Genomic DNA, 16,100 nt, shown 5'->3' on the forward strand with positions numbered 1-16,100 from the left:
TTCGGCAAGTAAGGTAATTTGTTGACCTCCATTGAATCTTAAACAGTGTTTTAAAACGGGCAAATAAGTAAAGCACTCATAAAATAGTAAACAATTTATAGGTCAGCTTGTCATACTTTCAAAACACACTCGAATTTAGGAATTTCATAGCAGAACTGTCACTGTTTTTTCTCGCTAGATTAGAAATACTTCATTATGTTGATGTGTAGATATCTAGAACATCCAATATAAAATACTTATGAGGGCGCAGAACGAAAAACATTTTCATCCGTGTTTTGACACTTCGTTTGTTTGCCAAATTCAGATATGGCGGACACTCAATTAGTCAATTATATAACGTCTTGCCGGCACGCGCTAGAGCCATCTATCGGTAGGTCCGGTAGTTGAGCATCCCTCATTTCGCTAGCTTTAGACGCCTGTTTACATTCGGCGCGAGGGGCAAATTTTATAAGAAGTGACTAATGAAGTCCAGTGTGAAGTACATACAGACGGTGGCGAGCAAAGATTTTGGAACCTAAGCTTTCCTTAAAAATATATAACAACAGTTCCGTATTTTGTCGCTGTCGATATTTGAAGAACGTAAGAGAAATTTATTTCAAATGAGTAGCCTACCTGATTATTTCTAGACGTGTTTAGAGTCAAGTAAGATCGCGACGTGTGAACAGAAGATACGTACTAATAATGTATTATGGGAACAGTTAAAACTACTTGTGGATAAATACTGGTTTAATTTGAACGAAATTAAATCACTGCGGTAAAAGAATGTATTTTCTGTGACTGGACGAAATGCCAACATATATGGTATTGTCTAAATTTATTGCGCGTGTAGAATAGTCGTTTGCCTTATACTATTGCATCGTATCGTAACTATTTTCTCAGTACGGCAATTTTGAGTTTTGTTCATTTATGTGATTGTAGTGCATACCTATTTTCGTATCTACGTACGTCCAAACTCGACAGAATCAGGCTGTGGCATTACATTCTTGCCTTATTTATATCACAGTCTGTTTGGTTTACAGTGGAATCGGGAAAAACGAAGTTTCCTGAAGAAGTGCTGAGAGATGGCTAGATTCTGAAGGATCATAAATATCAATTGATTCTAGTCGGCTTTGGCGGCTCCAGCTCCAGAGAGCTGTACTCCATTGATTTTCCATACTAGTATGCTTTTGCAGCCAATCACTTCATTTGACTGTTTGATGTTGTATATATGATCCGGACGTTCCCACTTCCGTCATCTTGAGTAACCTGTGAAAATAATTTTCATTACCTTATTCATTGGGATTCTTGACTTTGTTGCTGGCCTGGCCTTGTTTGAGAAAGTTCTTATTGATACCGGTATTAATTTTGGTTTCTTATATTTCATTACTCCTGTGGAGAAATCTTGTGTTGAATAGCGTTCTCACACACATTTGGTGAAAGTCGTCCATAACTATCTTGAAACCATTTATCACTCTTGTAAATCAACTGCTTTGACAGTTTTTCCTTTTCTTTTAGTGCTTCCTTCATCATTCAATTCCAACATTGGTATGGCACTGTGGGACACAGAAGCCATCTGGCAATAAAGCAATTTCAGATGTATTCTCAAACAGTGTCTGAAAAAACTGACCTGTAATGGATTGGTAATCACATTTTCACCCACTGGCTTAATAGAGGGGGGACTAAACTATAGCTAGACTTTTTTGTGTCCATTTTATTCACTTCGGATTGTGATGCAATTTCATGAAAGATCCACATTATATATTATAGTGACGAGAAGTGTGCTTTTGTTAGAAGCAAGCATGTCATAAGAACTGTCTCTACTTTAATTTCTTTTAACAGCATGCAACCTGTAAAAATATCATAATAAATGTATGGCAGGAGTGATTCTGGAAGCTCTCTGAAGAAATCTTTCAGAATATTTGCGACATCTCACATACCGAGTTTCCCGCCACTGTTGAGATGTCTTTATCTGACTTTGTCAGGCATTTGAAACTTGCTTTGTGATGGAGCCTTTCCGTGCCACAATTCTCTTCACTACATTTACATGTCAACAATGAAATAGGAACTTCAGTGCCACGCCCAGAATCCAAAGTTATTTACTGACACTGCAACTGAAGAAAGGCCTTTAGGAGAGCCTGCTGTCATTACTTCTTGTTGACTGAGAGTACAGTGCTTGTTGTCACTGAATTTCTTAAGCCTGTGATATACGCCTATCACCTTCAGTGCTTGCAAGATTACATGCTTCAGTGCCTCCTTGCATTCCTGAGTGGAAATATGCATAATGGGTACAAACTAACTCCATACCTTAAATGAAGGAAGACAGGAAACTTTATTGAGAGTGCATAAACTTTGCTAGATGTAACAGCATGGTAAGAAAATTCCAACACAGTCCTCATGATGAAATATTACTGCTAAACAAAAAGTACACCACAACTAACAAAAATTTTAATTTTTTATGTTGTAGATCATAAAGGTAGCTATTGTAAAGCTCAAAAGTTGTACTGTTCTGTTGATCTATCATGACAATCATATTGGGAAGAGCATGTGTATAATACCATCTATAATTCTTCATATTGATTTTCATGCTGTTAGCCACTTTCTACATAACATATGAGAAGTGGAAGGTGTGATCATAACTGTAACATAAATGAAAAGGAGGGGGCAGGACATACAACCAGGCAAATGCAGAGTCAGTGGATGTCATAAATACTTCGATGGACTCCACAACCTAGGGAAAGCTGGGTAGATGACATTATATGCAGGAACAAATTGTATTAGTATAGCTACAGGCTGTAATGAATGGGGAAATCAAGACCACCTTGTCTGTCAACGGATATGAAAGAGTTGATGGTTTTGTGGAGTGTGTCCATGTTAATAAATGGGCTTGATTGGAAATACTTGATTTAGCTGTAACATTGTGTTGTATGCATGTTATTCTTACTCTTTTAGTTCCAGAGGCAGTCCCAGCATACAAAGAAGTTAATTACAAGCAGTTTAGCTCCTCAGGAATGACAGCACACACATACAAAACTATACAATGTGAATCAAACTTTCGAAGTTTGTTAATGAGTACCACCTTAGTATTTTGGTGTGAGGGATCCATGGTCTCTGGCAGCTTGTTAAAAAGCTATTGCATTTTGTTTGGTTTCTTGTCTCCACTTAGCTTTGTATTTGTTTTGCATTGTAAATAGTGCACAACAATGCAGATGTCAATATGTGCTGCCTCTCTTGTTTCCATTCACTCATGGCATTTACTAATAACAGTAATGTGCATTTTACTCTTCACCTTGAAGCTTGCATTCAGTACTGCTCAGTTCTGTCTTGGGTTTTTTGTTGTTGTTTTTTTTTTACATTATTAATTGCTGTTTAGCTGAAGAAAATAATTTCTGAAAAATTATATTATTTTGCCTCAAGACAGTGTAATTTTCAGCATCTGCAGAAACTAAAGAGGATGAATTCTTTTTGAGCGGGCTTTAAGACGAGGATGCAGTCTCTCACCTCTGCTGTCTTTCCTGTTTGTTGACACAATAAAGGCAGTTTAGGATAGACCCACTAAATCATTAAAGGAAATTCACATGCTGCTTAATATAGTTTAGAGTTAATAGTGAAGAAAATAAAAATAATGAAAACAAGTGCAGTAATCTGCCAAACATTAAAACTGGAGAAACTCATAGTAAGATATCACAGGATAGTTGAATCATGGAAGTTGTAAGCAACAGATTTGCATATATGAAGAAATCTTTCTTCCAAAAATGAATTATATTTGTGCATGAACTGATAAATGAGTTACCAATGCTGTGTGCTTAGAACACCGGGCAGTACTAAAGTTAAAGGATACTGGCTGTAGCCATGTCTAGTATACCTTTATAATTCATGGGAGGTCTTTATTCACAAGTGTTATACTTATCAGCATTCGAAAAGTTATGTTTGCAACTACGAATTACAGATAAAACTGAGCATTTTTAATTGCTGTCCACTTTGCTTATATGGTGAAAATTGAATCTGTGGCACAGGGCTGGAGTCACATTTGTAAGGAGTCTGATGGAGCCACTCTGTTTATGGCTGCATAGTTCTCCGAAGTCTCTTCTGATAAATGAAGGGTTCATGATGCCATCATCCATTTATTTTCAAACTGGGAAAGGAATTTAAAAATATCTGTTGAATATGTTTTAGTGCATAATCATTATTTTGTAACGTTTCATAGCTGTTACATGCAAATATAGAAGCTGTAGAAACTGTTAAATAGATAATACAGGTTCAGTATGTTGTGAATAGTGATTTCCTATCTTTAATGTCACAACATGCCAGTTGTTGCCAAAGAGTAGAAAATATCACATTAAATATCTCTCTGACAGCATGTATGATCAGGTACTCTCTTAAAAATTTATTGCTCATGCCCCTCCTCCCACCAGTAGTTCCCCATTCTGTGTTCTGCAGCTTTTATGATTGTATTGATGTAGCAGTTGTGCAAAACGTATTGAAATAATCTTTACGAGGTTATTTTATATAAGCTATAAATCAGAACATATTAATTTCACAGAAAATATTCTTGGTGTTGCCATTAAGAGTTAAAACCTCACCAGCAAGTGCAACAATTTAAAAAATAGTGGAGTATTCTGTATTATAAGGAATTTTTTGCAAAAAATGGCAAAATTAAATGGGAAAAAACCATAAAGCTACAAGAAAAGAGAAATAAAATTTTGTTAATTACCCATCTGTTATAGAAAGATAGTGATAGTAGATAAGATAAAGCAGATTCATATGAGGAAATTTCTGATTTGTATCCCTTTGTGATAAGAAACCAGAACCCGAATCAAATAATTCTATATTAACAAAAGATTTGCACTACCAGCCATTAAAATTGCTACACCGAGAAGAAATGCAGATGATAAACGGGTCTTCATTGAACAAATATATTATACTAGAACTGACATGTGATTACATTTTCACACGTTTCATAGCTGTTACATGCAAATATAGAAGCTGTAGAAACTGTTAAATAGATAATACAGGTTCAGTATGTTGTGAATAGTGATTTCCTATCTTTAATGTCACAACATGCCAGTTGTTGCCAAAGAGTAGAAAATATCACATTAAATATCTCTCTGACAGCAGGTATGATCAGGTACTCTCTTAAAAATTTATTGCTCATGCCCCTCCTCCCACCAGTAGTTCCCCATTCTGTGTTCTGCAGCTTTTATGATTGTATGTGATGTAGCAGTTGTGCAAAACGTATTGAAATAATCTTTACGAGGTTATTTTATATAAGCTATAAATCAGAACATATTAATTTCACAGAAAATATTCTTGGTGTTGCCATTAAGAGTTAAAACCTCACCAGCAAGTGCAACAATTTAAAAAATAGTGGAGTATTCTGTATTATAAGGAATTTTTTGCAAAAAAATGGCAAAATTAAATGGGAAAAAACCATAAAGCTACAAGAAAAGAGAAATAAAATTTTGTTAATTACCCATCTGTTATAGAAAGATAGTGATAGTAGATAAGATAAAGCAGATTCATATGAGGAAATTTCTGATTTGTATCCCTTTGTGATAAGAAACCAGAACCCGAATCAAATAATTCTATATTAACAAAAGATTTGCACTACCAGCCATTAAAATTGCTACACCGAGAAGAAATGCAGATGATAAACGGGTCTTCATTGAACAAATATATTATACTAGAACTGACATGTGATTACATTTTCACACAATTTAGGTGCAAGGATCCTGAGAAATCGGTACCCAGAACAACCACCTCTGGCCTTGATACGCCTGGGCATTGTATCAGAGCTTGGATGGCGTGTATAGGTACAGCTGCCCAAGCAGCTTCAACACGATACCGCAGTTCATCAAGAGTAGTGACTGGCATATTGTAACGAGCCAGTTGCACATCCACCATTGACCAGACATTTTCAGTTGGTGAGAGATCTGGAGAATGTGCTGGCCAAGGCAGCAGTCGAACATTTTCTGTATCCAGAAAGGCCTGTACAGGACCTGCATCATGCGGTCGTGCATTATCCTGCTGAAATGTAGGGTTTCGCAGGGATCGAATGAAGGGTAGAGCCACGGGTTGTAACACATCTGAAATGTAACGTTCACTGTTCAAAGTGCCGTCATTGCGAACAAGATGTGACAGAGACTTGTAACCAATGGCACCCCATACCATCACGCCGGGTGATTCGCCAGTATGGTGATGACGAATACACGCTTCCAATGTGCATTCACCGCGATGTCGCCAAACACGGATGCAACCATCATGATGCTGTAAACAGAACCTGGATTCATCTGAAAAAATGACGTTTTGCCATTCGTGCACCCAGGCTCGTCGTTGAGTACACAATCGCAGGCACTCCTGTCTGTGATGCAGCTCGAGGGTAACTGCAGCCATGGTCTCTGAGCTGATAGTCCATGCTGCTGCAAGTGTCGACGAACTGTTCGTGCTGATGGTTGTTGTCTTGCAAATGTCCCCATCTGTTGACTCAGGGATCAAGACATGGCTGCACGATCTGTTACAGCCATGCGGATAAGATGCCTGTCATCTAGACTGCTAGTGATAGGAGGCCGTTGGGATCCGGCACGGCATTCCGTGTTACCCTCCTGAACCCACCGGTTCCATATTCTGCTAACAGTCATTGTATCTTGACCAACGTGAGCAGCAATGTCGCGATACGATAAACTGCAAACGCGGTAGACTACAATCCGACCTTTATCGAAGTCGGAAACATGATGGTACGCATTTCTCCTCTTTACACGAGGCATCACAACAACGTTTCACCAGGCAACGCTGGTCAACTGCTGTTTGTGTATGAGAAATCGGTTGGTAACTTTCCTCATGTCAGCACGTTGTAGGTGTCGCCACTGGCGCCAAACTTGTGAATGCTCTGAAAAGCTAATCATTTTCATATCACAGCTTCTTCTTCCTGTCAGTTAAATTTTGTGTCTGTAGCACGTCATCTTCGTAGTGTAGCAATTTTTTATGGCCAGTAGTGTACATCCACCTCTGATGTCATTCATACCTATGAGAAAGTAAATTCAACCTACAAACAGATGGATGTGGCTAAAAACCCTAATGAAATTCTGGATGTTCATCTGTAAGTATCATAGTTATTTATGTATAGAGTAAAAAATTATTTACAGCAAAAAGAGTAATGGTTTTCACTGAAATTGAAAAAGATTGATAGGGCAAGAACAAAAAAACTCAGTTATCAAAACAAAAACAAAATTTCATCCTTCATCAAATAATTGTACTTTGAAAGGGTGATGAAGAACTTACTTTTAAAAAGTTTGTTACAGAATACTTTCTGCTTCCATGTTGGAAGGCTTAAAGTGATGCTGGGTAACGCATTTGGCATCACACAAAACTTCCAGGTTCTTAGGCCAAGGTAGATTATAAAACTTTCTTCTAATGTTTCATCTCTGAGTGCGGGAGACATCTTCCGAAGTAAAATGGCTAATCGCAACCAGAACTTGAGGGAGTGCTATGATTATATAGGCAGTGTAGTGGGCACAGCAGTCAATCATATGACGCCGGCTACGAGATCATCGCTGGTATTGCCAATATTCTCAATTGAAAGAAATCGATCATCATTCTTGTGTTGCAAAGTTGACATCCAAATTCTGTATGATCTAACACCTTCCTCTTGTCTGTTAAAATTATTGTGTGTGTATAGATTTCAATAGCCTCTCTGTACACATGCGCATGATAATGCAGTGTTTTTGAAATGACCTTCATCTCAGTGAATTTTATTTTCGTAATAACCATCTTTGTAAAGATGTTCCTCTACAGCAGATTTGTGCGTATCTCCTAGGCGACAGTGCCTCTTGTGTTCAGCATGATGGGTGTTAACATTTACTTTTGTGGTACCAGTATACACCATTCCACAACTACAGTGAATTTATATACACCCGGTGTAGCCAAAGGATGTCTTCTATGTTTTGCTGATCCTAAATATTCCTCTATATTCCTGGTGCGTCTGGAGTAGTTTCTACACTGTACTTGCTCAACACTTTCCTAATGCAACCTGTAATCATACTGATGAATGGAAGGCTAGCTTTCCCCTTGATTGGCCGCTGTTCCTCGTCAGTCCTGATTCTCTCCCTAGGGCGAAGGGCTGTGTATATCTCCTTGTTGGACTAACCATTCTTCTTGAATGTCGACCGTTGATGTTCAAGCTCATCTTTAATGTAAGTCAGTTCAGAAATTTTGTGCGCCATATCTACCAATGTTTTAATCACTCCTCTTTTCTGTCTGGTGTGGTGGTTAGAATCTTTATGCAGGTACCGGTCAATATGCATGGCTTTTCTGTATACTTTATGGACCAATGTCCTGTCCCCTCACATGATAGCAGACACATCCAAGAAATTCAGCTGGCTGTTATTCTCCATCTCCGTAGTAAATTGTATTTTTGGATTGATACTGTTGAGATGTACCAGGAAGGCATCCAATTCCTCTGTACCATTTGCGCATACTACAAAAGTATCATCAACATAGTGGTATCACCTGGCTGGTCTTTTTCTGGCAGTCTGCACTGCCTCTTGTTCAAAGTTCTCCATAAACAAATTGGCAGCAGCTGAACTGAGAGGGCTGCCCAACGCCGTCAATCTGTTCATAAAAATCATTGTTGTATTGAAAATAGATTGTGGTGAGGCAGTGTCTGAATAATTCCAGAACATCTGTTGGAAAAATATCACTATACATGATATTAAAAACTGCAGTCTCAGGCAACTGAAACCACACTGCGAGCAGCAGCACCAGTGCATGATGGGAGTGGCAACTGAGTTTTTTTACTTCTCTCCTTTTCCACTACTTTCCCCTACCCACCTCTCCTCTGCCTCCATCTAAACTGCCGCACTTCAATGCCTGCCACCCCCACCATACTATCCCTCCCCACCCCAGCCTCCTTACCCCACCCAGTTGTCACTCCCATCATGTACTGGTACTGCTGCTTGCAGTGTGATTTCAGTTGCATGAGACTGCAGTGTGCACATGCATGCGTCTGTTGTTGATGAAGGCCTTAATGGCCGAAAGCTGTAATTGTGAGAGTCTTTTTGCTGTGCCTAACTGCAACTCAGCATCTCCGCTGTAAGGTAACAACTTTCCTTCTCATAATATTGTTACATTCCATGATGCATTTTCCATTGTTTGATTTCAGCTGTACATGAGACAGCTTTGTTCACTGGAATCGTGGTAAATGACAACACATCAAAACTTAAAAGGATATCGCCATGGCTCACATGAATTTCTTTTAATTTGTCAATGAAATGATATGAATTTTTAATGTGACTATCAGTTCCACCACCATAAGGCTGCAGCAGTGGGGCAAGGTGTCCAGCTAATTTGTGGGTGGGAGACCCTACAGGGCTCACAATAGCCTCATAGGAATCTGTGGTTTGTGCATCTTGGGTAGCCCATAGAGCGTGGGCAGGTATGCTTCCGTTTTGCGGAGTAACTTCTTATCAGAGGAGAGTGAAAATGCTTTCATCAGTTGATTAGTGATTCTTAAAATATTTGTAGAGTGAAAATGCTTTCATCAGTTGATTAGTGATTCTTAAAATATTTGTAGTTAGATTGAATTGAAGTCTTTCATAGTTAGCGGGATCCAAAATGTTATCTTTTTGCGATAGTCATCATTCCTCATCAGGATCATGGCATTACCCTTGTCTGCAGTAAGAACAATAATGTTTTTATCTGCATTGATACCTCTCGGTGCCTTCTTTTGTGCCTGCAACACATTACTGTTAGGTGGCTTACTTGTACATAAAATTCGAGCTGTTACCGTCCTAATTATATCAGCCAACTGCTGTGGAATCTGAAAGATCCCCTGCCTCAGTATTTGCTGTAATATCTTCCATGGACACTTTTGAAGGTATCACAGCTAAATTGCTTCCTTTGGTTGAAATTTCAGCTTCAGTCAAAACTTTATCAGACAGGTTGATAATAGTTTGAGAATTATCCTCAATCGAAGCTAGTGGCATGTTCTTCTGTAGACTAGCGAACTACTTTTTGTGTCTGTTAACTGATCTCTCATAGCATTGCTCATTCCGTAGGGCTGTAAATACAGTGAGCCTGTGCCAAACGAACATCCTCTTCACCTTCAGAAATTTCAGAACAGTCGCAGAGTCCCTGCAGCATAACAGGAGGGTGAACATTCTTAGCTGTTGTGCTTTCTTCTTGTGCATTCTCTCAAATTGTCAAACTGATATTGACATGTCCTCCCCGTAGAGGTGTTTGATCATACAGTGTAAGCTTTCGCAGCTTGTACTGACATAACTTAAAACTTCCAGGCCATTAGGCTGTTTGGTCAATGTATAAAACTTTCTCCTAACATTTCCTCTCCGATTGCAGGAGACGTCTTCAGAGGTAAAATGGCTAACTGCTACCAGATTGATTGATTGATTGATTGATTTTAACAGGAGAGCTAAAACAGCTTAGGTCTGACCTGCCACTGCCCGCACTGAAACTAGATTTATTGTGCGGTAATCACTCCCTGTATATCTAGTAAAGCCAACCAATGCCCTTAAATAGTGCAAGGTGTCCCTCTACCAGTTTTTTGTTAGACACAATTTCTTCAGGTCTAGTTGTCCCGAAGATTCTGTATCTTTTACTCTCCACTGTTATGCATTCAAAGATTAGGTGTGATGCAGATTCTTCACCCTCATCACAGATCCTACATTTAGGTTCCTCTTCCATTATATCCATTGTGTGTAGGTGTTTTTTGAAGTTCCCCCGTGGCCAGTCATCAGTCCAGTCATGAGTTTGATCTCTCTCTTTTCTGTTCAATCCCAGGAGTACATTAAAACATGGCTTGGGCATCATTACCTTACCATGTTCTTGTTTATGGACCGTGGTCCAATATCCTGCGTGCTGTTTCCTAATCCAGTTCCGTAGTTCTAATTTGATCGTAGCCTTGGTGATTGTCAAGACAGGTTCAGGTCCAGTAAATGGAGTTGTAGCCCCATCCTAGCCAATCTATCGGCTTGTTCATTGCCACAGATCCCTGAGTGGCCAGGGACCCACACTAGGTACACCCTACTGCTTCCCCCTAGCTCCACCAGAGCCCTGTGGCAATCTGCAACAATCTTAAATCTTGTTGCAGGAGCTGTCTGAATAGATGTAGATGCTACAGTCATTGTAGCACCTACTCATATTCTCCTGATTGCAGTAACTTCGGCTTGGAATACAGAGTCCAGTTTCCCTAGAGAGATGCTGCTCTCCAGTCTTGGCTGAACCCTGTACAACCCTGCCCCAACACCTTGATCTGTTTTCGACCCATCGGTGAACCAAACAATGTCCCCCGTATAGTGTTGAACTGTTTACTCCCACTGCTCTCTACTTCCAATTATTATGTTGTAAGGCTTGTCGAAGCAGTTGGGAGTTATATAGTCGTTGGGCATTTCCCCAGCCATACCTATATTTACCTCACTCACTATGTTAGTGTGTGATTCTGGATATCCGAATGAGACCCAGTTTTTGCCAGTTTTAAGTCTGTATGCCCCAGCTGCTGCCTCCATCTTAATCCAAAGGTGAAGTGGAGGCATATCCAGCATTCTTTCTGTTATATAACTTTCTGTTACAATTATTATGTGTTTATAGATCTCAATAGTCTCTCTATACGTACACACATGATAATGTGGTGTTTTCGATACACCATTCATTTTGGTGAATTTTATATCATGTATCATCTTTATAAAGATCTTCCGCTATGGCAGATTTATCTGTGTGTTCTCAGTGGCAATTCCTGTTGTGTTCAATGAGACAGGTGTTAACACTTCTGTATGTGATATCAGTATAAACCCGTCCACTAGTACAAGGACTTTTATATACACCCGGTGTAGCCAAAGGACGTCGTATATCTACCTTCCTGGTGGGTCTGAAGTAGTTTCCACACTGAACTTGCTCAACACTTCCGCAATGCGATATGTAATTGTACTGATGAATGAAAGGAAAACCTTCCCTTTGGGCAGCTGTTGTTCATCAGTTCTCATTGTCTCCCTAAGGTGAAGTGCTGTGTGTACCTCCTTGTTAGAATAACCATTCTACTTGAATGGTGATCGTAGATTTTCAAGCTCATCTTTTAAGTGAGTCTGTTCACAAATTTGCCTTCGTCACCAGCAAGAGTTTACCTATCAATCACTCACCAGAGTGGCACAGGCAACAGACAGCAGATATGCTACCTTCTACGTCACCTGCTAGAGTTGCCTTCCAATCAGCCACCAGGATAGCACAGGCAATAGTGTACTGTACAGCCACACCACCATAACTCCTTCAAACTGTCCAATGACATCTCAGATATGTGTCATTGCTAGGTGCCAGATAACCAAAAATGACAGTATAGAAAGGAAGATATTCACCAGTATAGAACAGTGAGCCAACCTGAAGAGGACCACAACAAGTCGGTTGAAATGTTGGCAATTTAGCTGTTTTAGTAGTTTACGGTGACACAGTCAATACCCAAAAATTATTTTATCCAAAATGAATCTGGCCATGGAAGTCCATGAACCTATAATACTATGCATTTGTTTTTCCATTTTCATTTTACTTGTGTAAATTCAGCACTATAGCAGCTAACACACATTATGTCATTATAATATATAACTTTTATAGGAGTTATTACTATACTATTGCCTGGTTTGTCTTTTGTACCAGGTCGTCATAATGCGAGGTATAAACTGTAACAGTGCCATCATGTTGCCTGTCTTCATTTATGACTAGTTTATCAGGTTTGTGTGTCAAGGAAATTATGACAAATTCGCTGTACCTATTTCCAAGGTTTCCAACATTCTTATGAAATACTTTTTGGTTAGGTTTTGTCATTGGTTCACAGCAGACTGCAAATTTCTTAACATTCACTATTTATTTAGATTTTGTAGCTTATTTGATTCATGTTACTCCGCACACTGCATATATTAATCCTATTTATCAGGAAGCTGTCTCTTACCAACACCTGTGATTAGTTTTCTGGTGATATTTTTCTCATTTTTGTGGAGGTGCAACTAATGAATTGTATGGAATTCTTTCTATAAACTCTTAATTTGATGAGTCATACATTATGAAATAATTTACATATGATTTTAAATAGGTTTTCCTTTTTAGCCCTTCCATAATTACATTATACTGCAGTATCTATATGTCACACGTAATATTTAGAACATGCCTGGCCAAACAGCATTCTGCAAGCAAGTGTGCTCCAGCTGCACTCTTGTTTAGTGCTCTGGTACAATGGTAAGTGGGATAAGTGGGAAGAGGAAAAGAAGGCTGCAGCTGTTCGCATAGCAGTCGCCTTGTCAGACATCAAGCAGTTTGCTGAGAATACTACTTGTGTTAAATTAGATTTATGCTCTGCTTTAGGAATACTATAGCATCTGTGCACTTGTAAAAAAATATATAATATGCTTAATATGCCATGACACTATTATGAGCTAGAAAAGCACTTATTGGAACCTGATTACAACACCGGCCACAAAGACGATTTGCATTTGTGTTCTGATGAATGACACTAATACTGACTTAACTGAAGGTGGCCATTAAAAAGAAAAAAACTGAGTTAAGGGTGACAAAAGCTTTTATGGTTGACATCACCAATTATTTGAATTCATTATATGTTTTAATTGAAGGGAAGAATCATTTGAGAACGAACGTAGCCGATAAGATTGGTGCCATCAAACAAAAATTAATTGTATGTAAAATTATGTAAGGAAAATTAGAGGAAAAATCTTGTAAATATCTTAGGGAGTGTCATGAACAACATATTAAAAATCTTGAGTGGTGGACTGTGAAGATTGGGGTGGAGGGCATATAAAGGTCAACTTTTACATTTTTTCTTGAATAACTCTAAAACCATGGCTTCTAGTGAAAATGTTTCCCAGTACTAAATTAAACTATATTGCATTTCTAACAAAAATTGACCTGTTATTTTTTCTCCTGGACTAACAGTTTCCATGTTACAGTGGATGAAAATATTGTACATTATCAAAAAATAGTGTTTAATGATATAAAATTAATGTTTACTGTTAAATGAAGTGGTTGAAGAACAAATATTAAATGTGTGTACCATGTCTAAGTGCAGTCTAGCATTATTAAAGAATAAATTATGTTCAGGGGGTGTAACTGGGTGGAGAGTAGAAGCATGAAAGAAGAAGGTAGGTCATATTGTGGCCATGCACTTCTCCTTCATAGGTCTGCAGATGAAAGAGGGGGCTGTGATTCCACACTTTATCTGCCCCACAAAGTGAAAAGAAGCAACTACAGGGTTTTTCACAAAGTTGTGCCAATCATGCGCAGCGCATCTGGCAATCAAATGCACAGACGTGCCTGGGAGTGTTTACTTTCCACAAAGTGCATTGACACCACATGGAATACAGGTATGAGTTATAATATGAGGCATATTCAGAAAGTAAGTGTACAGTGACCATAAGAGGCTGTGTGTGTGTTTTTTTAGTGTTGGCAATACTGAGGGGCAGAGGGAGATCTCCTGACCAGAGCAGGCATAGCAGGAACACAGTAGTATGTAAATTAACTTTGTAGTGTCCGGATGCATGAAAGATGTCAGTAAAAAAGCCCACCAAATGCGAACCATATGCTGTGATTCACTTCCTGCTCACAGATGGGATAACACCAGCCAACATTTTTTTGCATGTCAAAATGGTTTACAATGAAGGTGTTATGAACAGAAAAAGTGTGTTTTAAGTGGTGGAGGGAGTTTAGTGGAGGTAGAACAAATGTTCATGATGAACAGAGAAGTGGAAGATCTTCCATTTTGACTGATAGTTAATGCAAAAAATTGAGGAAACTATTTGTGCAGACTGCAGCTGACAGTGGATAAAATATCTGGAATGTTTCCACAACTTTCAAGAACTCTATTATAGGAGACACTCGCAGTGAACTCGGATACAGGAAACTGTGCACAAGATGACTCCCTAAACAGCTGACAGAATGGTGCAAGAAAGTTCAGGTCATTAGCACCTGCGACTTTCTTGAGGGACTTGAACTGGAAGATGAGGATTTTCAGAGCCCAATTGTGACTAGAGATGAAACATAGGTTGCTCATTACACATTTGAGACAAAAAGACAGCCATCACAATCATGCAACATCAATTACTCATTTGCCAAAGAATTCAAAACCACAATTTCGGGCAAAAAATCATGGCCTCAGGGTCTTGGAGACATAAAGGCATCAATTTGGTCAAATTTTCGCCTCAGTGGGATACCATCAATGCACAACAGTTCTGTGAGAACCTAACGAAACTCAAAAGGAGCATCCAAAGCAAAAGGAGTGTAATGCTAATAAAGAGTGTTCTTGTTGCACGGCGACACCCACCCTCACACAGTCTTGGCCACCAGGGCACTCTGGGACTCGTTTGGTGGGAATATTTTGAATTTCCCTCTCCCCCCTCCCTATTTTCCCCTGATTTGGCATCTTTAGGGTATCATGTTTTCACCTACCTTAAGACACAAATGAGTGAAATTAAATTTTCAACTGATGAACAGACGTAGAAAGTTTTTGAAGTGGGGGAAGGGGCTGGCAGGGGAGTTGGAGGACGGCATAGAGAAGCTTGTGCCATGGCTCACAATATGCATTGATTGGGATGGGGATTATGTGGAAAAATAGCCAATAAATGTGTTAACAAACATCATCTTGTAATTATTTTTATTTTTCCAATACACTTTTTCTAAAATTTCTAAACATGCCTCATAATACTAATGCAAGAAAGGCATATGGACTGAATCTATTTAAATCTCTGCACATTCTTGTACTCAGCTAGAGGGGAAATTGATTTTTAGTTGTCTGCTATGGTAGCTGTAGCATTCTTACAGGAAAGGCAACTTACCCTACAACGAACACTGCTTCCTCTTCGTTTTGCAGACTGACTATTTCTGTAGCATTTCCTGTTCAGTTCTCTTATGTGAATAGACAGAATAACTTAAACGTTTTGTCTTATAGGTGATGGTCCTCTCTCGGGTTTGACCTCCATATTTCCAAATTCTTCCGAAGAGCGAGCCAATTGGGGAAGGGCGCCGTACATGGTGCATTGTGTTCATCGTGCATTGAGGACTTTAGCCAGCTTTCTCGACACGTCGTCGCATTGCCATCTCTTGAGCGAGAATACATTCCCGGGTGT

At 39.1% G+C, this 16,100-nt stretch overlaps 1 protein-coding gene across 3 annotated transcripts in view; it reads left to right on the forward strand.

Moving 5' to 3' along the window:
* Positions 1–387: 387 nt before the first annotated feature.
* LOC124711601 (protein ARV1) overlaps positions 388–16,100 on the forward strand; it is a 71,190-nt gene continuing 55,477 nt past the window's right edge. Inside the window, exon 1 of one of the 3 annotated variants that reach the window (XM_047241771.1) lies at positions 388–579. Coding sequence is in view for 1 of the 3 variants with exons in the window: in XM_047241762.1 (XP_047097718.1) it covers positions 787–801 (15 nt within the window). In the remaining 2 variants the exon portion in view is untranslated. Of the gene's footprint in view, positions 580–630; positions 802–14,083; positions 14,343–16,100 lie in introns of those variants that run through there. The other 2 variants (XM_047241762.1, XM_047241779.1) reach the window with 2 other exon arrangements.

This window comes from Schistocerca piceifrons, chromosome 1 (genome assembly GCF_021461385.2).
Source record: "Schistocerca piceifrons isolate TAMUIC-IGC-003096 chromosome 1, iqSchPice1.1, whole genome shotgun sequence".
NCBI lineage: Eukaryota > Metazoa > Arthropoda > Insecta > Orthoptera > Acrididae > Schistocerca > Schistocerca piceifrons.